The following is a 26,523-nucleotide window of genomic DNA, read 5'->3' on the forward strand; positions in this document are numbered from 1 at the left end:
ACTGTACCACTGTGTGAACACTAGGAAGATGCATTGGTCTTAAAGGCAAGAGTCTTAAGAAAGATGCTAGTGGGCTTGACTTCATAGAGGACTGGATAGTTCCAAGCAGTTTCATCTACAGAATGGGAAAAGCTGGTCCCCTCTACTTGAATAAAGAGTAGTTGGTACACTACAAACTTACCTTTGTTATTTGCTGAAACCAGTGCTTGATGGGAGCAACCCTGCACACTGCATGCCTCTGTTACTGCTGGGAAAGACCAGAGGCAGGAGGAATTCAAATTCAAGTCTAGCCTGGGCTATGAAGCAAGACGTCTCAAAAATAGTAATGATAATCCAATGGGCTAGAGTGATGGTTCAGGTTAAGAGCCCTGGCTGTTCTTTCACAGGGTCTGGGTTCAATTTCAGCACCACATGGTGGCTTATACATCTATAACGTTCCAGGGGATCCAACACCCTCCTCTGACCTCCAGTCACCAGGCGTACACATAATACATAGATATACACACTCAAAAAGAAATGTAAAATAAAACTACCCAATAGAAAAAGTGACAGCCATTTTCCACCTAAACTACTCTTCAGTATTGTATGTTATCCACCTGCTATTACTTGAATATTAATTCTGAATCCCTACTTATGAGAACCAGAGAAGCAAAGGCATTCTCTCAAGGTTCTAGCAGGAAAGCATGTGTCACTAAGCAAACTTTTCTTGGGGATGGGGCAATGTCTTTATCCCTGTCTAAAGTAATTTGGTCTAGACCTGTTCAGTTAACTTCTACTCTTTTCTTTTGGAGGGGGAGGGAACTTTTGGTTTTTTCGAGACAGGGTTCATTGTGTAGCTAGCCCTGGTTGTCTTGAAACTTACTCTGTAGACTGGGCTGGCCTGAAACTCATGGGATCTGCCTGCCTCTGCCTCTCAGGTGCTGGGATTAAAGGCTTGCACTACCACTGCCCAGCAAAAAAACTGAATTTAAGTGGTCCAGACCCTGTGTAAAGCCTAATTGCACACTAGGGCACCCTTAACTGAGAGCCACTTTGCTCACAGGTATACAGACCTGCCAGCCAAAGTTCTAGATCTGTCTGGTACAGTGGTGCAAACCCTACACTCCTTGCTATTCAGGAAGACAGCTATTCAGGAAGTCTGGGACAGCCTATGTAACAAAAGACCCTGACCAGAAGAACCCTCTAGAAGGGCCCTAATACTTGACTGACAGCCTTACTTTTTTTGTGAACAGTAAAAGCTTTGGTGGTGGTTGGGGGGGGGGGTGGACTCAATTAGGAAGTCTTAAGTTCAAATGCCCTACAGAATTCCACTGAGTCTAACCTATACATAGATATACAATTAAAGCTACTCCACTGTCCTAGTAAAACCCAACAGCCAGCAGGGTGTGAAGGTATGCTCCCTCAATGAGATCTTCCTTCCAAGGCTAATTTGTTCTGAGGTAAGCCAATTCTATCACAGATACCAGATCCTTGCTACCAAAGACCACATCTCATGCCAGTGATTAAAAAGCAATCTTTATTTTACAAAATTAAAAACATAAATAATATTTACAAACATCTTAAATACCAGTTGACATTTTGTAATCATTTCAAATTCAGTTTCCCACAAGCTTTTAAAATGTAAGACCACTCCTGCCTGCTTCAGTGAGCTGCTGCCATCTGTCTCCACCTTCCAAAGAAGTTTCTGCTTTCTCAAAATTGTACTTTCTATAGTCATTTTAAAAAAGTGTGCTTCCAGAAGGCCTAACCTTAAAAAAAATCATCAGCTTCTGACAGAGCTCTGGGATGACTCCCAGATGTCTGAGGTGAAGTCCCTTACTGCCCTGCTCACAAGTGACTCATGTGACTTGCTAAGATTCAGCATTCCAGAGCTCAGCTTTACCACCTCTTGACATCTCAGGCTTGCTAAATAAAAGCAGGGGAATGGAATCTAGAGAACACAGCTGATTGAGATTACCCTGCTGAGAACAAAATGAACTTGGAGCATGATCTAGCCTAGGGAAGTTCATCTCAAAACTAAGATGACTTGAGGTGAGGCTCAGCTGCCAGCTTAACACCACAAAAAGGAGAGACTCTGAGCTCTCCAGGTTTCAGCTTGGCAATCATTGAGTAGAACAATCAGGACTGCTCTGTCCTGGAAAACATTGACAAAGGCAGGGCAGAGCCGGCTGGTGCAGACCTACTTCCCCAAACATACACCATGTTCCCTGACAGTCTCAGCTCATCTGAGAATCTTCATCAGAGCAGCAAAAGAAAAAGAATGACAACGCATAAGAGTCATATACATTTTACTGGTTTGTTTCAGACATCCTGGAGGTTTAAAAAGGTGTCCATGGAGCCATGGATGCTGGTGGCAGGAGGCAGCAGAGGGACGTGGGCATGAGGAAAAGGAAGACTTGTTTACAAATTCAGAGCAAACCCCCTTCTTCTGGATCTAAAATAAAGGCATCTTTAACAGAAACCCGAAGTCTCTGCTTGGAGCAGAAGCAAGTCAATGGCTGGGGCAGATGGCACAGGCGGCATGGTGCATGGTGCACACGCTATCACTGCTGCATGTTGTTGATCATGGCCAGAATGCTCATCTTCTCCTGGGCAGAGTCCACATCCTCATTCTGCTTCTGAGCCACTCCTGTGCCCAGGCCATAGAGGCGCCCACAGTACTTGGCATCATCAATACTGTCCTCAAAGAATAGCTGCAGAACAGGACAGAACCAGCTGAGAATGGGGCTAGGAGTCATGACACCTCCCGGCTTCTTATGCCATGACACTCAGCAGACTGGACACTAACTGAGCAATGACAACATCTCCCACGGAGGCTTTTCCTGTTCCTCTACATCAGGGCTCTGCTTCCTAAACAGCCTGGGAATTCTGATTTGTCACTGCTGGGAACCATGAGCTACTGCCAAGCAAAGCAGTGATTAAGAACTCAGGCTTGCCAAGTCACTTCAATTCCATTCCACCATGCTTCCTTATAAAAGTCAGGAAAGCCGGGTGAGGTGGCACACACATGTAATCCTAGCACCCGAGAAGCTAAGGCTGAAAGTGACTGAAGAGATCATGGACAGTGAGCAGCTCAACCTTAACATCACTGGGCAGATGCTGTCTAGTTCAATCACAAGACATTGAGCACAGCCCTGGCCAGAAGCACCACCTCTGCTACGTGTAACAAGAAACATCTCCAAGGCATCACCAAATGTGCCAGTTGGCAACCACTGACCTAATAATACACTTGTTACTATTTAGATCTAAAATGTTCCTAGAAGTCCTTGTGTTGAAGGCTTAGCACCAGCTTGTATGGTTACTAGGAAATGGTAAAAACTTGAGGTGAAGAGTTGTCTGGGCCAGGCTCTGTACTCAGTCTCTTCCTCTATTCCCAAGCCACCAGAAGATGAACAGACCTCCTGCCAGGCCCTAGAACTCTGATACTCTAACTTGCTGGGGCAGACAAGAGCCAGCCAACCACTAGCTAAAATCTCTCAAGTTGTAAACCAAAATAAACTAGTCCTTTGAAGTTGATGGCCTCAGTTATTTTGTCAAAGCCACAGAAAACTAGTTAAAATAAACTCCTGAACTCATAATAGTGGTTAAAAACACAAAAAAGAAATTCTAACTAGTCTGTTATCCCAGACTTTAGGAGGCTGAGGCAAGGAGATAGTCAGGTTCAAGGACAGGCATAAGCCTTTAATCCCAACACTCATGAGGCAGAGCAGGTAGATCTCATGTACATATGAGTTTAAAGCCAGACAAGGCTACACAGACACAGGGAAAATCAAAAGCAATAGAAGAAAAATGTCAACAAAATTGTAATTTTTTTCCCCTCAAAGTAGGGTTTCTCTAGGTAGCCTTGACTGTACTTGAACTCTCTTTGTAGACCAGGCTGGCCTTGAACTCATGAGATCCACCTGTCTCTGCATCCCACGTGCTGGCAGGGCACCACCATTGCCCAGCTTTCATTGTAATTTTTCAAAGCATATTTTTCCTTTTCAAACATTTTAGAACTTTTAAAGAGTAGGTAAATAAACTAAAAGAGAAATTCACTCTTCGTTAACAGTGAATTGGCCGAACTGGGTAGACTAACAAATAACATTCCTATAATAGAAAGCAGAAGTAAATAAAGGAGAAGCTGCCTGGAAACTCAAGAAGCCTTACACTGGAGCATTACCTCTTTCATCCTGAAGAAAGCCATCCCTGTCAGCAGGGAGTCTGAGCCTGCTTGATGCTGCCTTCCAATCCTCTGCAAATCCAACTGATCAGCCACCTCCTGAAGACCTCCCTAGAGGACAGAAAACAAAAGATGTCACATACTAACACTATTCTGAACTCAAGACTACTACTCCATTTAGCAGTGAGACAGGCTCATTCATTGAACAAGCCTCAGTAGGTAGGCATTTTTCAGATTTTCACTCTCCTTCCCACACAATACACTATGTACATGCAAAGACAAGAAAACAACTTCTCAAGTTCTCTTCTACCACACAGGCTGCAGAGATCAAACTCATGTACATCAAGTTTGGCAGCAGGAACCTTCACCCACTGAACCATCTCACAGGCCCAACTTCTTGAACTTTTTTGTTTTTTGGAGACAGAGTTTCTATGTGTATCCTGGCTGTCTTAGAACTCACTCTGTAGATCAGGCTGGCCTCAAACTCACAGAGATCCTCCTGCCCCTGCCTTCCAAGTGCTGGGATTAAAGGTGTGCAATACCACCACTATCAGGCCCTTCTTGAACTTTTACAAAGTTAGAGAACCCCTTGGAGAATCAGAACTGCCATAACATACTGCACATGACTTCATGTCACCAACTACTTTGTGAGGTTCTCAGGTCTAAGAGAATGGCAGCCAGCCTCAATATGCAAGAAAGGAGGCTCTTTTGGTGCCAAAGTTACCAACAAAGACAGCTACAGTGGAAGCCCTGGGCCTCTCCGATCAATCAACACCCTCTTCAGAGCAGTCTGGCAGGCCTCGGAACATGCTGTTCAACTGCAAACACCAAGAGGAACGCTGTCTGTTACCTTAAGATTTTTGCAGCTCTTCATCAGGTATTTCACATCATAAATGGACGGAAAGAAAAGGTTCAAAATGTGGAAAAACTCATGCTCTTCTTCTGGCAATCGAGAATCGGTAAGCAACTTTACCATGTAGCCAAAATCATAACCACTGCAGGGAAGAATGAAGCAGCTGTCAGAGCACAGCTCCAGCCCAGCCTGAAACCACTCGAGATTTAAACTGTGCCCCCCCCCCCAGGCTGGGGACCTGACCAATCTGAACTTCACATTCATTGAAGACAGGACAAGTTACTATGGGAAGCAAACAAGGACCTGAGAGTTTATGGATTTTATTCATCAAAACTTAAAAGTAAGGCTGTAGGGGTCATGGAGAAGGATCTGCTAAAAGAGCAATCATGAGGATCAGAGTTCAAATCCCAGCACCCATGTCAATAGATCAAAATGAGTCCAACATCCTCTCCTGGACTCCCTGGGCACACACAAACCTTTAAAAACAAAAAACCCTCCAAAAGTATTGAAAGGCTATCTACCATTTGATGTTGTTAGGAAGGACAATCCACACCAGGCTGGAAACAAGCAAGCACACAGCACCTCATCCACCAGGAATATAGCACTGAAGGATATGTGAAGCAAAGCCTGTGTATGTGCTCCAGTGCTCCCTAACACTGGACAAAGGAGCACCAGTACCACCTCCAACATCGCACTGCTGCTGCCAAAGAGCCAGCAGGACTCACATCAACCAGAATTCAGTTCCTCTCCAATGCAACCCAAAGGCAGAAGGCAGAAGCTATGAAGGAAGAGACAGAGGCCAAGTGCCCAGGGACTGACCTGTGAAACGAAAGCCACTTGACGTTGTCACAGAGAACCACTCCTGATGTCATGAGCAGCTCTGCAAAGTGCAGTGTGTCGATCCCTTCCTCCTCATGCTTCTGGAACTGCAGCCCTGAGTTTGCAAGGAGGTCTATAGAATCCTGGGAGTACATATCCTCTCTGAAAAACAAGGTGTCAGTGTGAGCTGCTGGGTAATGAGGCAGAAGCAATATCACCATCAGCTTATAATTTGGAAACACAGCATTCCTGAAACACTACAAATCTATAGCTCTGTATTTCCTAATTACAGAAGATCTACATCATCTCACTTGAAGTTTGTTTTTTGGGTGTTTTTTTTTTTTTTTTTTTTTTTTAAAGCAAATGAATGAATTAGACAAGTGTTTTATGTAAGCCACCACTTGAGTCCTCCTGGGAATCTTCTGCAAGGGCAGCCAGGACCTTAACCACTGAGCCATCCTCCCAGCTCATTTTTTGGTCTTGTTTTAAATCTTTTTTTAAAGATTTATGTATATGGGTGTTTTGTTTAAAGATTTATTTATCTATTTATTATGTATACAGTGTTCTGCCTGCGTGTATGCTTGCACACCAGAGGAGGGCACCAGATCTCATTATAGATGGCTGTGAGCCACCATATGGTTGCTGAAAATTGAACTCAGAACCTCTGGAAGAGCAGCCAGTGCTCTTAACCTCTGAGCCATCTCTCTAGTTCGTACATGGGTACAAAACAAACTTCACAGAACTAAAACAAGTTTATTCTAAAAATAAATAAAAAGGAGGGGCTAGAGAGGAGGCTCAGTACATAAGAACTCTTACTGCCTGTGCAGAGGACCCAGGTTCAGTTCCCAGCACCCACATGGTGGCTCACAGCCATCTGTAACACCAGTCCCAGGGAATCTTATGCACTCTTCTGACTTCTGTGGACACAGGCAAAACATTCATGTACATAAAATCTTAAAACCTTAAAAAAAAAAAAACTGCTGCAGAATAATTGATCATACTGTGTGAAAATGTGTCACTGTTTTATTCTGACTGGTTTAATAAAGAGCTGAATGGCTAATAGCTAGGAAGGAGAGAATAGGCAGGATTTCCAGGGAGAGAGAGGAGCTCAGGTGCACAAGAGATTAGCCATAGAGACACAGAAGAAATGGGATATACAGAATGGAGGAGATGTAGAGCCATGTGAGAACATAGATTAATAGAAATGGGCTAATTTAAGTTTAAGAGTTAGTGGGACAAGTCTAAGCTAAGGCCAAGCTTCCACAGTAAGTTTCCGTGTTGTTATTTGGGATCTGGAAGTCCAAAGAAAGTCTGACAAAACCTATTACAATCTACTCAGACCTTTTCCCGGTTGTTTTTGTTTTAAGGTGAGGAATTTGAGACAAGTTCCATCTATGTAGTCTTGCATATCCTGGAACTGATTATATAGACCAGGCTGGCCTTGAATCTAGAGAGATCTGCCTGCTTCTGCCTCCTGAGTGGTGGGATTAAAGATGTGTGGTTTTGAACTGGCTTGTTTCCCTTCTGAAGTACTAGGGAATAAACTTAAGACCTCAATTTGAGTGCTACTCCACTGAGCTACACAAACAGCCTGGAATTCTTTTTAGGCTAAATTGCAAGAGTTCTTTAAGAAAACTAAGCTATCCAGACATTATGGTTTATGCCTGTAGTCCCAGCACTCTGGAGGCAAAGGCAGGAATATTTCTGCAGGTCGGAGGCCAGCCTCTACATAGGAAATTCCAGGACAACTAGGGCTACATAGAGATCCTGTCTTACCCCTGTGTTACCCCACCACCCCCGAAAAGGAAAACTTCTCTTCTTGACTATTCTAACACCTATGTATGTTAAACATAATAAAAATATAATTAGCCTGTGGTAGCACACACCTTTAATCCAAGCATTCCGGATTCTGGAGGCAGAGACTAGTAGATTTCTGAGCTCAAGGTCAGCCTAGCCTACATAGCAAGTTCCAGGACAGTCAGGAAAACATAATAAAGACCCTGTGCCCCAACCCCAAAAAAGCTATGATTAGTAAAACCTATGGCAATCAGTTCAGTTCATTCAAATGTAGCCATCTAAGAATAGCAGTGAGGGGGTCTCAAGACACTTACGTCAAGTTGAACTTGAAGTTGAACTGCCAAGTGTTGATTCCTGAAGGGTATTCCCCTTTCTCATTTGTGAATGTAAGGCCCAGCTGGATGATTTTTAGAAGGTCAACATTGCACCGCAAAAGCTGATACTGGTAATCTATGGAGCTTCGAAATTCACCAATTGGTCGTACCACAACACCTGGAAACTCTGTGTCCTAGGAACAAAAGCCTCTCACCATTAAATCTCACCAAACAGTGGAAACTGGGCTAGCAACTCATGAGCAAAACTACTCTTCAGTTTATCGAACCCCCAGGATAAGCTCCCATGGTCTGGAACACAAAAAGGACACAGGACAAGTGACTGAAGGGAGATGTAAAATCAGATAGAACTTATTTTGTAATAATTTTTATTTCATGCGCATTGGTATTTTTGCCTGAATTATATATCTGTGTGACAGTGTTGGATTCCCTGGAACTGGAGTTACAAACAGCTGTGAGCTATCATATGGATGCTGAGAATTGAACTCAGGTCCTCTGGAAGAGTAACAAGTGCTCTCAACTGCTGAGCCATCTCTCCAGCCCCCAGGTAGGAGTTTCTAATATGAGTTAAATAAATACAAATACAGCCAAGTTGGATGTGGTGGTTCACAGGTCCTTTGTTCCTGTACATTAGCTTCTTTGTATGACTTATACTTGAGAGAGAAGCATGGCTGCTGGCCTGATGTTCAGAGTTTTCATCTTGGTCTAGTCTTAAATACAGCCTTTCTTTTTCTTGAAAAAAAAAAAAAAAAATTACACACACACACACACACACACACACATATATATATAAAGCCCTCTTCCCCTTTATAAAGCCCAAACTGACCTAAACTTGCTGGTCTTGAACCCCTGATCTCCCCAAGTGTATTGGACCCCTGATATCCCCCCCCCAAGTATCAGGATTACAGAATCTCAGCCTGCTGGAAGAGCTTATGATGCTAGTGCTTCTCATGACAGAGTAGCGAAAGCAGGGTTTGAAGACAGTAGCAAGCAGCAAGCCTGGAGTGGAACAGAGCACCTGCTTGCTCAGGGGCTGGTCCAAGACAACAAGCCTCACCTTACCAGAAGTCAGACAGGAAAGTGAGCCACATAGTAAAAGATCTTCCCAGTTGACCCAGAAATGCCAGATGTCGAATTTAACATGTCCTGACTTTTGAGTGCTAGCAACAAAATGAGTATTTCTGAAAACAGAAGCCAGGCATGTTGGCACATGCCTATAATCCCAGCACTTAGGGGATAGAGGCAGGAGGATTAGGAAGTCAAGTAATCCTCCTGATAATCCAGCAAGATCAAGAGGAGCCTGTGTTTCATGAAACTGTCTCCAAATTTAATTAATTAATAAACACCACAAGGTGAGATTCACATGTGTGAAGAGATGCACCTATGCAGCTGAGGCAGGTCACATGCTATAACACTTGTCACGCAGCACCACACATACAGTGGGCACAATGGAGCACACCTATAATCTCACCTAAGAAAGCAGATGTAGGAAGATCAGCACAAACTCATTTCGAGGCCTGCCTGGGCTAGGTATCCAGATCTTAAAGTAGTAAAAATAAAAATATAAAAGACTTTCAAACAGAGGAGCATTACAAAAACTTGCATCAGAGACTGTGACCTCCTCAGAGACAATAGCTGCCTTGACTCACAGAAGAAATGCAGGTTTCTGTCAGTCTGACCTTTGGTGGTAAGGACCTACTCACCATGGCAATGTAGCTGTAGCTGAGGACAATCTCTCGGATCTTCCGCATCTCTTCCTCAAGATTGCTAGCCCACACCTCACAGATGACCTGACTGTTTTCCACAAGAGCCGCAGGCATCCTGAAGGCACCTGAGGAGCCACTGTGAGTTAACTATGTGAGCAAACAAGTTTCTTCTGGTTTGATTTGATTATCCACACTGGGTCCAATCTAGATTTAAAGATTTTAAAATCATGTAAGTTTACACTATAGTGTAAGATATCAATAAAACAAACATCAAAATTGTATTTTAGCCACATACAGTGACCCAGATATGTGATCCTAACACTCAGGGAGCCAAGGATGGAGAGATTAAGACCAGCCCAGATTGAGTCCATTCAAGGTCAACCAGTGCTACATAGCTGTTTGAGACAGGATACCCTATCTCAAAACAAACAAAAGGGGTGGTGGTGGCCCACACCTTTAATCCCAGCATTTGAGAGGCAGAGTTTGAGGCCAGCAAGAGTTCTAGGACAGCCAAGGCTGTTACACAAAGATATCCTGTCTCAAAACACTCCCCCCAAAACAAACACACACAAACTTGAGTTTTACAATAACTTCATTAACAATCAATACATTCAGCCTTCACTACCTATGGAGTGTTTATACTTGCTTGTCAAGTTCTCTCAATACAAAGAAAAGCCCTACTTACTAACATGAACCCTTAACAATGACACTAAAAATGGGAAGTTATAGCCAGGTGTTGGTCGTTGGTGTTGGTCGAGCACGCCTTTAGTCGGGGAGGATCTCTGAATTCAAGGCCAGTCTGCTCTACAGAGCTAGTTCCAGGACTGGCTCCAAAGCAATACAGAAAAACCCTGTCTCAAAATAAGCAAAAAAAAAAAAAAAAAGTTATGTGGAGTGTGGTGGCACTAAGGAGGTAGAGGCAGAAACCCTGTCTTTGGGGGGGGGGGGAAGCAGGGGGGTAACTAGTGTGTACATGCACATCTGTGTACCATGTGAGTGCAGCACACAAGGCCAAAAGAGGGCATCAGATCCCCTGGAACTGTTCTTAGAGATGGTTATGAACAACCATATAGGTACTGGGAACCAAACCTGAATTTCCTGCAAGAGCAGCAAATGCTCTTGGCTGCTGAGCCATCTCTGCGCCCTGTGAGATCTGCTTTTTAAGACATAATAAAGAAGCTGAGCACCAACTCCACAATGAGTGGTGGGACTGGAGAGATGGCTTAGCAGTTGACACTGGTTACTTCTCTTGCAGAGGATCCAGGTTCGGTTCTTAGTACCCAGATTGATAGTTTACATCCATCTGTAATTCCAGGCCCAGCAAGTCTGATGCACTCTGGCCTCCACATGCACCAGATCGACACATGGTAAACAGACATTCTGCAGGCAAACATTCATACACATAAAGTACAATTAAAGAAGAACAGAGGGTGGCAAGTAAAATAATTCAAGCAGGAGCTGGCCAAGGATGTATACCACAGAACAAAGTACTTGGCTGGGTCAACACAATCTGAGCTCAACACTGTCACAACAGCAAATCAACACAGCTCATTTAGCAACCTCAAGCTGATCCTTGACACCAAAACACACATACACACTTCCCACTGCAAGGGCTCTGGCTTTAACTTGGGGAGTTAAACACAGTGTAAAAATATAGGGAAACCCTGGGGTGGGGGTGTACATAATGGCAAAAAAGCTTCCTTTTTTTATATATATATTTTTTAAGATTTGTTTTTGTTATTTGTCTGCATCTGTGTACCATAGGTGTACTTAACTGTCTGAGGAGGTGGTAAAGTCTCCCTGTGGTTGCTGGAACTAGATCCTGGTTCTTTCACAAGTGCCCTTAGCCACTGAGTTAACTCTCCCGCCCATAAAAGCTTCCTCTTAATGCAAACCCACTGTATGGATCCCACACACAATATGCAACAGTGGGCTCTGGTGCACATGGGCAAAAAACTCAGTAACAATACATGAATTTGAGGGTTTCTAAAGACCAGAACAAGAGAAGTCCTTGTTTTCAACCTCAGAATTGACAGGTGCAATAGAGACACCAGAAGAGAATGAGGATCTTTACAGGGTTTCTCTGTGGAGCCTTGGCTGTCCTGGACTGGCTCTGTAAATCCACCTGTCTGCCTTCTAAGTGCTAGGATTAAAGGCATGTGCCACTACCACCCAGCTGAGGATTGTTCTTAATGCTGTCTACTTATTATTAGACCTTTCATTCAAGGCAGACTACACTTTACAGATGCTTCCTTGAAACTACAAACTTAAGTGACTGTGGTAGTTCCCAACATACACACACGTGGCAGCTACTTCTTAGAGGCACAATCCACCTCTCCTATTTGGTCTATTAATGAAGGCTTGCGAGTGAACTAACAGAGGACAGAAAAGATGCACATTCACAATGATTGTGCAGTAAATTCAACTTTCTGACAACTGAGAAAATGTAACAACCAATCCTGTCTCTCCCTCCCAAGTGCTGCAGTTACAGGCATGAATGAGCCCCTTCATCTGGTTCCTGAAGTCACTTTCCATGCCCAGTTACTGTGAAATAGGTGCCACGACCTCATTTCCCTGGACACAACCATAAACTACAGAAGGTAAGTGGTGTCACTCCTGAACCTTTAAAACATGTTTCCATTAAAGCAAAAGGGATACAGGCATAAAGAAACAAAGTGCCTCAAGTTGTTTAAAAGGGAATTTGTTTTAGTATGCCAACCACTTTCAAAGCTACAGCTACATTATCTGGTGAAGGAAGACCACATAGGAGCAGACACTGGCAAAGAAGATCCACAAGACATTCCTGCAGCAAACCTTTGGGAATATGAATAGCAGACTCCAGCCTGGAGGAGAGTGGTGGCTCATGCCCCAGGAGGCCACCCTGGCCTGAGGCTTCCCAAGGTCCAGACCAGTCATGGCTTTGGACCCTATTATTCACAGTGCGCATTTAACTGAGCAGGTGAACTTCCCAGGCATAAGGGCTGCTGGGGAGAAAAAAAAAAAACAGCAATCCAACAGAGGCCAAGGGCACCCACCTTCCATCCAGGGAGCCCAGGCTCCAACAAACAGCACAGACTTGACTTTTTCAGTCTTTCCTTCAGAATGAGTCTATGCTTTCAAGTACAGTTAGTATAACACAACCCCTAAAGTAACTTCATTATTAAAGCTACAACCAAAAGAACAATAACAAATTTCACAACTCAAAGAAAAACTGGGCACACTAAGGTGAATATACTTGGAAATAAGATGGCAGTCCTGCCCTCAAGAGGCTGAGACAGGGTCACCAAGGAATCTGAGGCCAAGGCCAGCCAGGGATACAGAGTGAGATCTGCTTTTATCTTATTTCTTATTTTTTTTTTTTTTTTTTTTTTTTTTTTTTTTTTTTTGGACACAAATCTCTCTATTCAGTCCTGGCTGTGCTGGAACTCACTCTGTAGACCAAACTGGCCTTGAACTCAGAGATCCACCTACTTCTGCCTCTAAATGCTGCGATTAAAGGTGTCCCCCACCATAACTGGCTGAGCCCCCTGTTTTTAAAAGAAAACAAGCAGGCCACTGGTGGCACACGCCTTTAGTCCCAGCACTCAGGAGGCAGAAGTAGGTGGATCTCTGTGAGTTCGAGGCCAGCCTGGTCTACAGAGCTAGTTCCAGGAGGGGCTCCAAAGCCACAGAGAAACCCTGTCTGGGGGGGGAGGGGGAGGACAAAAGAAACCAGCTTGTCGGTAAAGACACTTGCTGCCAAAGCCTAACAATTTAAGTTTGAGCCCTAATCTCACTTGATAGAAGACCTTAACCCCCCAAGTTATCATGACTTTCATGTGGGCAACTTGGCACGTGTGTGCACACAATAATAATTAAAATTATTATATATAATAACACACAATAATATGACAATATACAATAATATTATTACATAGCTTAAAGGAGAAGATACAATAATAATACAATAACTTAAAGGAAAATGGGGGCTAGAATGATATCTTAGAAGTTAAGAGCACTTGCTGCTCTTCCAGAAGGCCGGAGTGTGATTTCCAGCACTTGAGTTGACTCACAACTATCTGTAACTCCAGCTTCAGGGAATGTTAACACCTCTTCTGCCTACTTTTGACACCAACATACATGTGACATACATCCAGAGACATACTGAAATAAAAATTAGATTGATAAAAACGAATTTCTAAAAAAATATATATTCTTCAAAATTCCTTAGAGAGGTTTGGACGCTGAGTTTACATTCTTTTTTTTTTAATTTTTTAAAAAGTTTTATTTTATCTGTACTTAGTTTGCATGCATAGATATGTGCACCATATGCATACCTGGTGCGATGGACCCCCTAAACTGGAGTTACAAACAGCTGTGAGCTGCCATGTGGGTGCTGGGGATCAAACCTGAATCCTCTAGAGCCACCTCTCCAGCCCAGGCTGCATTATTCTTTAAATTTTTACTTTCTTTATTTATTTATTTATTTATTTATTTATTTATTTATTTATTTATTTGTGAATGGAAGGGGTGTTGTGTGTATGTAAGTGCAATGCTGGCAGAGCCCAGAACAGAATACTCTTGATGTGGTTACTGGGTACCGAACCGACCCTCTGCATGAGCATAATGCGCTTTTAGCAGCTGAGTGATCTCTCCAACCCCTAAAAGCAAAATTTTGATCCAATACAATGTTTGTTTCCCTAAAACTTGATCCCCACACCAGCTCCATTTGAAACTGCATAAGGGAAAGGTGTTCACAAGCACACAGACAGACACACACACACACACACCCCTCTGCCCTGTGCAGGCTTCAGAGCAATCTGTTCAGACTGCTCCTGATTATTTAAACTTCGAAGCAGAGATCCCTGTGCATCCAGGTGAGCTATGAAGAGCAAGTCGTGCGAAAGCCAGAAACATTCTTTCCCTGCCAACAGCGGAGATCGTTCAGCTGAGTGTCTCCTGCTCCTCTGGCTGTTTTCGCCAGTGCGACTGGGAAACAATAAGCTTCACTTCCCTGTTTCAGAAGACTAAACAAAGACTTTGCCGTGCAAGACCAGCGCAGGAGGAAGCAGCGGCCCGTTAGAAGAAATGGCAACAGGTCCCCTCCGGAGCGTTCCAGGCCACAGCCCTGAACTCAGCCGGTGCCCCAATCAGCTTGCTGGCTCTCTCTGGGTAGCCCTACCACGCAAAGCTGCAGCACCCCAAGATCCAAGCAGGGCGGCCTCCAGCCTCCCCTACCACTCCTTAAGGGCTCCAAGCCGGACTCCAAGGACCCGGAGCACCGTAGCCTCTGCGCCTCAGTGTTCCCGTGTGTAGTATGGGTCGCCACAGAGGCACTTCCGCCCCACGCTCCTACCCTGAACAACCCAGCCCGCTTACCCTGGCAGGCGGCCCCGCCGAGCGCGGGCTGGCGGCCGAGTCCGGGCAGCAGTGGCCCTTGACCCGGAGCTCTCTTCTCTTTTGCCCCGGATCCGCTCCAGGAACCCAGAGGGACAGTGAGACTCGAGCCCCGGCGCCCAGAGAGGCCGACGATGTGCACCAAGCCAGCGGGATGTGCCGCTCTACCCTTCGGCCCTCCCGACTCGCCTACTCTCTCGCGTCATCCCAGACGGGCACGCGCCCGCCTGTCCCCGCTCCGCCCCAAGTGCGCGCTCAGGTGACTGCGCCCGCCTCTCTGCGCAGGCGCAGAATGAGGGGCCTGGGAGGTGTCGGAGGACGCGTGCGCAAAATAAGGTGTGACGTGTATCCTCAGACAGCACGAGACAGCCCAGACCGTTCGGTGCCTCATCTTTTACGACCTCAGCTGAGTTCTGGGGTGCCCTGAGTCGCGCCGCAGGGAAAGACAGAATCTAAAGCTGGCTCCAGGGCGTGGCCCCTCTGACCAAGGCTCCAGTCAAGACACCCTTCCTAATGTCAGGGCGCCTTACGACTACTGGTTGGAGGTGATGGCACGTGGGGTGTCCTGTCCCCTCGATTGCTGCGCCCTGGATTTTCACTCACATAACATCCACCCGCGGAACCCCTTCTGGGTGGCCATTAGCTGGGGGTGGGGGAGCGCCACCAAACCGAGTCATGGCTGAGGTCAGCTGAGCACGGCCTCCCAGGACCTGTCCGGAGCATTGCCATAGCAACCGGAATGTCAATGCAAGGCAGCTTTCGGGCCTGCGCGGTCAGCCTTTAGCGCTGCGGGCGAGTGCAGAATGGGAAAGACAACAGAACCCTCCATCCACTGTCCTGCTGGGGACAGGGCTCTGGTGGCAACGAAGCCAGGCTGGGATGCACCGTCGCCTCGTGCTCTCTCTCCCAAGAGGCAAGAAGACTTAGAGCCTCACAGGAGGCCTGCCCTTCCCAGGGAAGAAGTGAGGCTCCTGCCTCCATCCCTAGTGCTTCCTCTTCAAGGGGCTCTAGGTAAGGATACAGCAGGTGTCCCCCTTCTGACATCCAGTCTCCTAGTCACTCTGCCCTTTTCATTTTAAATTTTAAAATATGACTTGCTGACTTTTCAAACGGGATTCCCGAAAATTACCCTCTAGAGAAATGAAATCCCACAGCCAGCCTTTGGGGTAGAGATGTCAAGGGCAGTTTCTGAACCTCAGGCTTTGCTTCTCTCCAGATCTGTAAAATAGAGACACGGGTCTCAAGGTTTCGATAATGATGAACCCCTAGATAGAGAAACAACAGTGGACCCTAAAAAGGAGTAATTAGTAACTGTATCTGCTCTGGGTTCTCTCTGCAACAATGTTGACGACATTTGCAACACAGCCGGCCTCTTTTGAGGTGTCGGGTTGTGTGGGCTAGCTAGACACTGCCCTTCCTCAGTCAGTTCGTGTTCCGTGCGGTCAGTGCTCTGTTCACACACTTGTAAAAGAGATTCAGGAAAGGGTGGGTCTGTCATGTGCGAGTCATGTGAGGAGCAGCCTTTGAAATTCTTGGAATTTTTTTTTTCTTGCCACCAGTAGGCCTGGTGTGCACTGAAAGCGTTAAATAGGAAACATCCTGTTCGCCCCACACCCTTCACCTAGAGCTTCTCATCAAACACCAGTTGTATTTCAGGAGGCATTGGAGTGTAGTGTCTGCACTTTAAACAATGGCTTTCAAACTGCAAGTGAAAGAAAGTAAGGTTTAAATTCATTTCTTCAACTGGAAAAGCATACTTTTGAACACACAGAAAAACAATGGTTATAACAGGGTTCTTAAGAGTGGTTGAGGATGGTGGTGGTGCATGCCTTTAATCCCAGCACTTGGAAGGGAGAGGCAGGCAGATATCAGTAAATTAGAGGCCAACCTGGTCTACAAAGTGCCAGAACCCCTGTCTCAAAAACAAAACAAAAAAGAGTGGGTGATAGCTCTCCATGGCCAGCCTGGCTTCCTGTTATCCCATTCTGAATAAAAGTATTCACTTCTTTAAAAAAAAAATGTATACTATGTGTAAGAAAATAAGATCTGAAATACATTTGAGTTTGAAGTATTTTGAATATGGACAAATAACCTCCAGGTCAGTACTAAATCAGTTTCTGTGACCACATTTACAAAACCAGGCATGCTATAAGCCTATGGATTGCTTACCAACCCCCCCCCCCATTTAAGTTCTCACTCAAGGTCTAACACTTTATATTAATCTGCCCTTCATTAGAGCCAGTACTTAGAAACTGGTTTTGGCCACAAGGTGGCTAAAAAGGGGGTTAAGGAAACAGTAGTTTGCTGAGTGGTGGTGGCAAATGCCTTTAATTGACTTTAATCCTAGCACTTGGGAGGCAGAGACAGGTGGATCTCTGAGTTCTGGGCCAGCCTGGTCTACAAAGAGAGTTCTAGGACAGCCAAGGCTACACAAAGAAACCCTGTCTCAAAAGCCAAACAAACACAAGAAGCCATAATTCACACCTGTAACCCAGAACATGGGAAACGAAGCCCAGAGGATTGCCAAAAGTTCTAGGCCTGGTCTACCTAGTGAGTTCTAGGACAGTCAGGGCTACACAGGAGATAGTGTCTCAAAAATAAATAAATAGGGCCTGGAGAGAGGGCTCACTGGTTAAGAGCATCACTTGCTCTTACAGAGGACCCAGGTTCATTCCCAGCACCCACATGGCAGCTCATAACAGCCTATAACTCCAATTTCAGGGGATCTGACAACCTTCATACAGACATACATACAGGCAAAACCTCAATGTACACTAAAATAAATACATCTTTTTAAAAATCTTTTAAATGAATAAATGTTTTGAGTAAATATATAAAAACAGGCTAAAGAAAGCTAGGCATTAGTGGAGCATGCCTTTAGTCCCAGCACTCAGGAGGCAGAAGCAGGTGGATCTTTGTGGGTTCGAGGCCAGCCTGGTCTACACAGCTAGTTCCAGGACAGGCTCCGAAGCAATACAAAGAAACCCTGTCTCAAAAAATAAAACAAAACAAAACAACAACAACAACAAAAAAAAGGCAGGCTAAAGATTAGTGAGATGGCTTGATGGAGAAAGCCCTGTCTGGCCTGAGGCATGAGTCAAATCCCCAGGACTCAGATTATGACCTTCACATATGATCCATGATTTGTACACACACAAATAAATATTACTGGAAAAATTGAAAGCAGTTTAAGATTCTGCCATCCTGCCTTCACTTAACATCTGTTCCCTTTGTTGTAAATTTGGGTCAGATTGGCATGCTAACTCCAGGAGGGTCTGCTCTAGACAGACCAACCAGATTAAACCTCTTCCCTAGATAAGGACCAACCACATTTCACCAAGACTGCTTCATTACCCAGGCCTCTCACCCAGACCCAGTCCTCTGTTTAAACCTAAAGCTCTTGCCAGTGCCCTCATAGATGGGAGAAATGTTTACCTCCCATATTGCCAAATGGTTATTTTAACTAAACTCCCATTTTGTTCTAGATACATGCTTGTTTCAGTCTAAGTGTCTGAACATTTTATTTGCATCCAACAAAAAACAAAAGCCTGCTGTGTAACAATTTCAGGTTTCTGTGTAGTGATAGGTTGAACCCAGGGCCTCACCAACAAATACTTTGTCCCTGAGCCACAGCCACAGCCTCCAGTTCATTCTTAGAAACCTATATTAAATCTGTTTTATCTGTATTAGATTTTCCCTTTGCCTTAAAATCTACTAAAGTAACATTTCAAATCTCCCTATATTAATCAAGAGACCTTTAAACTTCAAAAAACCTGGCCTAGATGTGGTAATGCACTCAGGAGGCAGAGGCAAAATAATTGCCACATGTTCAAGGCCAGCCTGGGCTACATAACAAGACCCTATCTCAAAAGTGTTATTAATTTCAAAAGTGTTCCAACTATGCATCCTCTGTTTCATAGAAAAGGAAACAGATAGCTTGACTAAGGAGGTTGCCTCTCAAAGACTCCTGACTCCTCACCCAGGATGAAGGGCTCATCCAGGAGGTTTGTCTTCTGGAACCTTTGCTGTGATCATGGACTCATGTTAACACTGGTGAATGAAACAGAGGCTGATGAACAGGTAAACAGGCATTCTAGTAAGAAAGGGTGGTGTATGGCACACTCCTCTATGCCAATGCTTGGGAACTTGCAGCCAGCCTGGTGAACATAGCAAGTCCTAGGCCAACCAGAGCTACATAGTGAGTGAGAACCTGTTAAAAAGAAGAAGAGGAGGAGGAGAAAGGAAGGAAGGAAGGAAGGAAGGAAGGAAGGAAGGAAGGAAGGAAGGAAGGAAGAGAGAGAGAGAGAAAGGAATATCAGTGTGGTGCCACACCTGTACCCTAGCACCCAAAAGGTTGAGGAAGGAAGCTCAAGGCCATCTTTGGCTACACACTGATTTCTAGACCAGCCTGTGCTATATAAAAATTGATCTCAAATGTACGTAAGTGATTCTGAGAAATCGTAATATTTGTAGAGCCCAGTTGATAATCCAGAACAATATACTAGAGCAGGTGGGGGGCAAAAGAAGGGAGAATGACAGGCAGGAAAGAAGGTCTCTCTGAGGAGGTGAAATTTAAACAGAAAGGAAAGAAATGAGGAGTTGGGCAAGTGTATTTCAAGCAGAGGCTGGGAGATGAGTTTTTTGTGAAGAGGTTATGAAAGGTCAGATAGCTGCAGAGAGGTAAACCAGGAGGCTGTAGTACAGGCCAAGAAGAGGCAGACCTAGGAGACTCCTTCCAGGTGCCTGGGGAAATCCTGGAGTTCCTACTCACTCAGGAAAAGAGCTGGTTGAGATTCGGAGTGGAGAACAAGGCTGTGAAGTGGTTTCTCATAGCACAGGCTAACTTCAGATATGAACTCCTGATCCTTTTGTCTCCATGCTGGGTTTACAGATGTGTAGCATCACACCCAGCCTGGTTTGTCTTTTGAATATGACTTTGATATCTACAGATGTAAAAACAGAAACAATTTGAATTTTACTAAATTTGGTTCAAAAGGCAGCTAGTTTTTCCCATAAGGTGATAGCTGAGATATGTTTTACAGGTGACTGACTGAGAAGTAAGGCCACTGTGAAGATATTCACACTGCTAAGTGAATACAGCATAAAAAAAAAAGTTGGTCCTGGCCTACACAGAGCTGGGCAGATAGAAATATAGGCCAATGGAAAGAGGTAGGCAAGTGAGAGGGAAATTTGCCAGCTGAGCTCTTGTCACCTCTGAAACTTTCTTTGTCATCCATTCACACAGCAAACCCAGTCTCCAATATTGAAAAAAAAATTTTTTTTTAATTATGTGTGTCTGTGTCTGTGTATGTGTCCCAGTGAATGCAGGTTCCTGAAGAGGCCAGAGGTATTGAATCCCCTGGAACAAGAGTACAGAGGATTGGGAGCTGCTAGACATGGGTGCTGGGCCCTGTGGAAGAACAGTGTGGGCTCTTAACCCTGGGCTGTGTCTCCGCCTCCTGATTTGCTTTCTCATGAGCAGGACCAGAAACCTTCTTTTGAACTGTGATGTCCTATAATGTTCTAGGAGCAGCGGGAGCCCGAATTGCACAGATGTTTCCAACCACAGAAAGAACCAGAGGCATGAGAGTGGGTGAGAACAGGAGAAACACCCTGGGGTGGGGGAGGGGTGCTTTAGAAGCAGGGATGAAAGGAAAGGGAAAGTTCCTGTGCATATTTGTAAGTGAAGAGTGGAAGTTTGCCCATAGCAGTGACACTTGGAGGAGTGGATAATGAAATCAGGAAAGGACCCAAAGTAGGTTTCAGGGCCTCTGTCATGGTAAGCAGGCACCTTACCCACTGTACTACACTGTCCATGCCAGGAACCTGCCATAAGGGAACCGTATCTGATCAGTGCACACTATACGCTCATTATGTAAACATCTACCTAAAGAATGGAGGAAAGTATATTGATGCCTCTCAGAGATGAGGAAAACTCTGAACAAGTTGTACCCAACCATGTAGTTAATTTTTAAGCAAGTGTTGAATGTTTCATTGAGCCCTGATTTAATACAACAAACTGGTCCAAGAATATGACTAAGGCATGGTCTTTTGTTGGCTAAATAATGTGTGACACATCTGGACATTAGCTTTGTGAGACAGTCTCACTGGGTAACCCTGGCGTCCCTCCAGTGCTCAGTCCTCCTTCCTCACTCTACTGAATGCTGGGGTCACAAGCAAGCACCCCTATACACAGCAACACAGCAACCCTCCAGTGCACTAGATGGAAAACTCTCCACATTCAGATGTTAAAAACCTGGGCTGGAGAGATGACTCAGAGGTTAAAAGCACTGGCTGCTCTCCCAGAGGTCCTGAGTTGAATTCCCAGCAACCACATAGTGGCTCACAGCCATCTATGATGAGGTCTGGTGCCCTCTCCTGGCCTGCAGGCATACACACAGGCAGTATATTGTATACACAATAAATAAATCTTAAAAAAAAAAAAAAAATCAAGGTGTAACCCCAGCATCAGGGAAGGAAGAGGTGTGAGGAGCAGGATCAAGGCCATCCTCTACAGGTGGAGTTCCAGGGCAGTCTGGCTTACCTGACGCCCCATCTGAAATAAGTAAATAAGTAAATAAATAAATAGGGCTGAAGGGATGGCTCAACTTTTACTGCCTTTGCCAAGTTCAATTCCAAATACCCCAATCAGGCAGCTCACAACCACGTGGGACTCCAGCTCTCTGAAGGCCCCTGTACCCACATGTGTACATTCCCACAAACACACACACATATAGTAAAAATATTTTTAAAGCAGTATTAAAATACAATGAAGGACAGTGAAATGCGCACTGCTTCTGAAGGGGTTTGCAGAATCCAGGCCTGGCATGCACAAGGCCATGTGCCACCCCAATTCTGGAGATACCAACTCTGGCACATGCCTATAATCTCACCACTATTGGAGGTCAGGAGAATCAGGAACTCAAGGTCGTCCTTGAAACATGAGTCAAAGCCCAGCCCAGCTACATGAGGACCTGCCTCTCAGAAAACTGAGGAATGGGGCTGGAGAGATATCTGCCTCTTGTGGAAGACCAGTATCCACATGGGACAGCTCACAAGAGCCTGTAAATTAAATTCAGTTCTGGGGGAGCAGACAACCTCTTGTGGCCTCCTGGGATACCTGCAGCCAAGTGCTGCACATACAGACAGGCAAACACACAGATATACAGTTAAGTTTTAAAAAGAAATTAAAACTTGGGAGGCAGAGGCAGGCAGATCTTTGTGAGTTCGAGGCCAGCCTGATCTACAGAGCTAGTTCCAGGACAGCTAGCACCATTGCACAGAGAAACCCTGTTTGGAAAAACAAAATAAAATAGAATTAAAGTTGGGTGTGGTAGTAGTAGCAAACATCTTTAATCCCAGCCCTTGGGAGGCAGAGGCAGGCAGATCTCTGTGAGTTTTAGGCCAGCCTAGTCTTGAAAGCAAGTTCTGTTATGCAGAGAAAAAAACAACAAAATTAAATGCAACGTGTGTGTGTGTGTGTGCGCGCGCGCGCGTGCATGCGTGCTTGTGTGTGTGTCTGTGTGTGTGTGTGCGCGCGCGTGTGTGTGTGTGTGTGTGTGTGTGTGTGTGTGTGTGTACACACACACACACATTTTGGTGGGGGAGGGAGGGAGGGGAGGAAGAGAGAAAAGGAAAAGTGAATCAGTCACTTCTCTGATCTGGAACCTTTGGACTAACTGTGTGCCACTGCCTACTACACACATCTTTTCCTCAGCCTGTCTGACATGTGTTAACATTTTCTAAAACTGGAGAAGACAGAGGGAAAAAGAAAGTTGGAAGGGAGCAGAATTTGGGCCCACGCCCTGTTTCCTTGAGCTGTCCTCTCTCATTAAGGGCATGTCCTTCCAAGGGAAAGGCATTCAGTTTCCAGCCCACGCAGACCTAAACTTTTTCTCATCACGTGCCTGGCCAGAGCCAGTCATCAGCCATGTAATGTGATCACCAGGGCCAGCCTCCCGACCCACCCAAGCTGAGCCCGGTGACAATAAGGTTAGCCTGCAGAACTACGCAGCAACCACAAAAAAAAAAAAGACAGAAGCACTATAGGCTGGACCTGTGGCTTGGAGACAGGGACTCTTGGGAACAGCCCTCTGCAGAGGTGAGCAGGGGACTGTTGGGAGGGGACCATTTGGGAAGGCCAGGGTACATCCAAGCCCCCACTCTGCCATCAGCCTGTCCTTGCCCCTCCTCGGCAGGTGGAGTGTGCCTGGGCTGTTCTCTACCTGTTCCTCACCACCTGCCTGTGTCTGCACCTTTTCTCTCCTCCATGTTGCTTTTCTCAAAACTGACTTAGTTCTAAAGCTGGTAGAGAGACAGCTCCCCAAAGGAAAGTGAAACTGGAAGAGACTGCTGGGAGGCAACCCTCATCCTACCAGGGCTGCTGCAAACTGCCACACTCGGGAAGTCTCAGGAGGGAGTGTGGGCTGGGAGCTGGTGAGCCAGGTCAAGGTGCCTTCAGTAAAAGTGGCTCCAGGTCTGGGTGATCAATGTGTCCAATAGTCCTGAAGAGGGACTCCTACCAAAGCTATTGGGTAGAGATGGCACGGCGAAATGGTTTGCAGGGAGATCCTAGGTGCTTAATCCAGGCCAGACATGGGGCTTCTGCATGTGAGTTGCTGTCAGTTTGTCTTGTAATTTGAAACATTTGTCACTGGCTGAGACAGAGCAAGTCAATTTGATAAAATAAATGCAAAGAGGGTCTGCTTCTGCCTTTACCAAGCAAGTCACACCAGCAGGGAAGAAAACCATAGAAGTGCTCAGCCACAAGCACTGGGTACAGTCTGGGAGCCAAAACAAAACACTTTTCTTATTTTGGGCTCTGTGTTTATTTATTCAGGAAGTGTTTCCTGAATGTGGGCTGGATGCCAAGCTGTGTTTGGCGCTTTGACACCACCTAAGCCAACAGGCACGTACTGACATATTGGTGATTTTTGTTTGTTTGTTTGTTTGTTTTTTGTTTGTTTTTTAAATTGTACAAGGGTTAGAACCCAGGGCCTTACAGATGCTAGGCGTGTTCTATAATCAAGCCACACAGGTTTTTCTGGTATTTGTTTAATTTTGAGACAAGGTTTTGCCAAGCTGTCCAGGGTGACTGTGAACTGTGATCATCCTGCTTTGTCATCCAATGTAAATGGGATTCCCAATGTGCACAACCATAACCCACTGGCCAGAAACTCTTAAAGGACACTGCCCAAAGGGAGTCTGAGCTTCTGGAGAACCCTTCATCTCTGTTCAGTGTCAGCCACCCTTCCTTCTGGCTCTTCTCACACTAGGGCCACTCTTGCTCTTGTGAGCCTTCTCTTGCAAAAGGGCATGTTTAGGCTGCTGTTTCTGAGGCTGGTGACTGTCCAGGAGGCCTTCCTTTCTTTTTTCTTTCTTTTCTTTTTTTTGTTTTTTTTTGTTTTTTTTTTGTTTTTTTTTTGTTTTTTTGTTTTTGTTTTGTTTGAGGCAGGGTTTCTCTGCAATACTTTAGAACCTGTCCTGGAACTGGCTCTGAAGACCAGGCTGGTCTCAAACTCACAGAGATCTGCCTGCCTCTGCTTCCCAAGTGCTGGGATTAAAGGTATGTGCCACTAAAGCTTGGCTAGGAGGTCTTGACTGGCTGGCTCTTCCCCAGGATACAAACAGCCTGTGAAGAGGCTGGGGGTGGCCAAAGCATTATGTCAGTTGCTGGCTCTGACATTGCCCCACTTGTGAAATAGAATTCTTAAAGAACATGGAGCCTGAGACAAAATGTTGAGAAGCCTGGCTTCCACTGGCGGCAGAGGCAGACAGATCTCTGTGAGTTATAATGAAATATATTCTAAAAAATATTTCTGGCTGGACAGTAGTAGCACATGCCTTTAATCCCAGCACTCAGGAAGCAGAGATAGGCAGATCCCTGTGAGTTTGAGGCCATCTTGGTCTACCAGGACTACACAGAGAAACTCGATCTCAAAAAAGCAAAAACAAATTTAAAAAGGGAGGTGGGCAGGGGTAGCCTAGCCTCCTGCACTGAAAGCCATGCTGGCCACTAGCCTGACACATGGTGTTTCTTTTCTTTTTTTAAACTTGTTATGTATACAATGTTCTGTCTGTATATACCCCTGCAGGTCAGAAGAGGGCACCAGATCTCACTACAGATGGTTGTGAGCCATCATATGGTTGCTGGGAATTAAACTCAGGACCTCTGGAAGAGCAGCCAGTTCCCTTAACCTCTGAGCCATCTCTCCAGCCATTTTTTTTTTTTTTTTTTTTTTTTTTTTTTTAGTGAGTTTTATTAGACAGGGGAGAGAAAGGGGAAGGAAAGAGAAAAGAGGCAAAGAGACACAGAGATAGAGAGATAGGAAAAATCCTATCTGGCCCAGGAGAAGAGCAGGAAGGAGAGCCAAGAAGAGAGGGGGAAAGAGGGCGGAGCAGGAAAGAGCCATACTCGTGTTTCCACCTGCCACAGCAAAGGGGCTATTGGCCATGCCTGGATTTTCATTTAGATTCTACGGATCTGAACTTAGGTCCTCATGCTTATACAAGTGCTCTTACGCACTGGACCAGCTCCCTAGCCCTGGAGCAAGTCACTTCTGCTGTCTGTCTCTTGAGCTACAAAACAGAAGCAGGGCCAGATGACCACGAGGGCTGACCTAGTTTTGGATTGGGGGTTTGGTTTTGTTTGTTTGATGCTGATTTTTTTTTCCCCCTGAGGCCCTCATGCCTCAAACTCATTAGGTAAGGCTGGCTTTGAACTCCTGACTCTTTCAAGAGTTGGGATGTGCCAGGCTGTGGTGGCACAGGCCTTTAGTCCCAGCACTTGGGAGGCAGAGGCAGGCGGATCTCTGTGACTTTGAGACCAGCCTGGTCTACAGAGCTAGTTGTGGGACAGATTCCAAAGCCACAGAGAAACCCAGTCTTTAAAAAAAAAAAAAAAAAAAGGAAAGAAAGAAAGAAAAAGAGTTGGGATGCTAGCCCTGGCCCACCACGCCCAGCTTACTTTGGATACCTCGGGCCAGCCTGAAACTCCTCTTCCAGTCCTCCCACCTCAGCCTCCCCCGTGCTGGGATTGCAGGCATGAGGCAACACCAGCGATTTTGTTGAGACTGTTATTGTTTTTGTTCTGTAAGTTATTAGGCCAGGTGTAATGGCACACACCTGTGACCCCAGCATTCTGGATGAGGTTGGCCTGGGCTACAAAGAAAGAGCCTGATGCAAAGACAAAGCCAGCTGGATGTGGTACTTCATCCAGGACTCCAGCACTCATAGGTAGCTGCAGAGGAATGGGCTGTTACTCCTCTCCAGAGGAAGGAGGAAAGAAACAGGAAGAAGCAGCCCTTCTTAGTTACCCACCTAGTTTCCTGGTTTGGTTTGTTTTTAATATTTATTCACTTTTGTTTTACATGTATGAGTGTTTAACCTGCATGTATGTTTGTGTACCACGTTTATGTGTGCCTGGAGCCTTTGGAGGCTAAAAGAGGGTGTTGAATCCCCAGGAACTGGAATCACAAA

The 26,523-nt window shown here is 45.4% G+C and overlaps 2 protein-coding genes across 4 annotated transcripts in view; one reads left to right on the forward strand and one right to left on the reverse strand.

The window, feature by feature from the left end:
* Nucleotides 1-1,495: 1,495 nt before the first annotated feature.
* On the reverse strand, nucleotides 1,496-15,235 carry Cnot8 (CCR4-NOT transcription complex subunit 8). The gene is made up of 7 exons (XM_051180619.1): nucleotides 15,028-15,235; nucleotides 9,667-9,873; nucleotides 7,946-8,139; nucleotides 5,835-5,996; nucleotides 5,013-5,157; nucleotides 4,163-4,273; nucleotides 1,496-2,693 (listed from the first exon to the last, which is right to left on the reverse strand). The coding sequence occupies exons 2-7, from the start codon at nucleotides 9,781-9,783 to the stop codon at nucleotides 2,544-2,546; spliced, it is 879 nt and encodes a 292-aa protein (XP_051036576.1). The 5' UTR covers nucleotides 9,784-9,873; nucleotides 15,028-15,235; the 3' UTR covers nucleotides 1,496-2,543.
* A 3,766-nt stretch (nucleotides 15,236-19,001) lies between these two features.
* Nucleotides 19,002-26,523, forward strand: part of Faxdc2 (fatty acid hydroxylase domain containing 2) — a 29,496-nt gene continuing 21,974 nt past the window's right edge. Inside the window, exon 1 of one of the 3 annotated variants that reach the window (XM_051180623.1) lies at nucleotides 19,002-19,125. In XM_051180623.1, coding sequence (XP_051036580.1) covers nucleotides 19,030-19,125 — 96 coding nt within the window. In that variant the 5' untranslated portion in view covers nucleotides 19,002-19,029. Of the gene's footprint in view, nucleotides 19,126-23,053; nucleotides 23,147-26,523 lie in introns of those variants that run through there. The other 2 variants (XM_051180624.1, XM_051180625.1) reach the window with 2 other exon arrangements.

The sequence above is a fragment of the Phodopus roborovskii genome, unplaced genomic scaffold, assembly GCF_943737965.1.
Source record: "Phodopus roborovskii unplaced genomic scaffold, PHOROB, whole genome shotgun sequence".
Lineage (NCBI taxonomy): Eukaryota > Metazoa > Chordata > Mammalia > Rodentia > Cricetidae > Phodopus > Phodopus roborovskii.

Excerpts from the sequence above, each read along its gene's own strand:
- Cnot8 (XM_051180619.1), bottom strand. The coding sequence starts at position 9,783 with ATGCCTGCGGCTCTTGTGGAAAACAGTCAGGTCATCTGTGAGGTGTGG. Across the intron at positions 5,158-5,834 it reads AAGTGGCTTTCGTTTCACAG|TGGTTATGATTTTGGCTACA; the intron begins GTCAGTCCCTGG and ends TCTTCCCTGCAG. Across the intron at positions 2,694-4,162 it reads CTTTCTTCAGGATGAAAGAG|CTATTCTTTGAGGACAGTAT; the intron begins GTAATGCTCCAG and ends CCTGTTCTGCAG.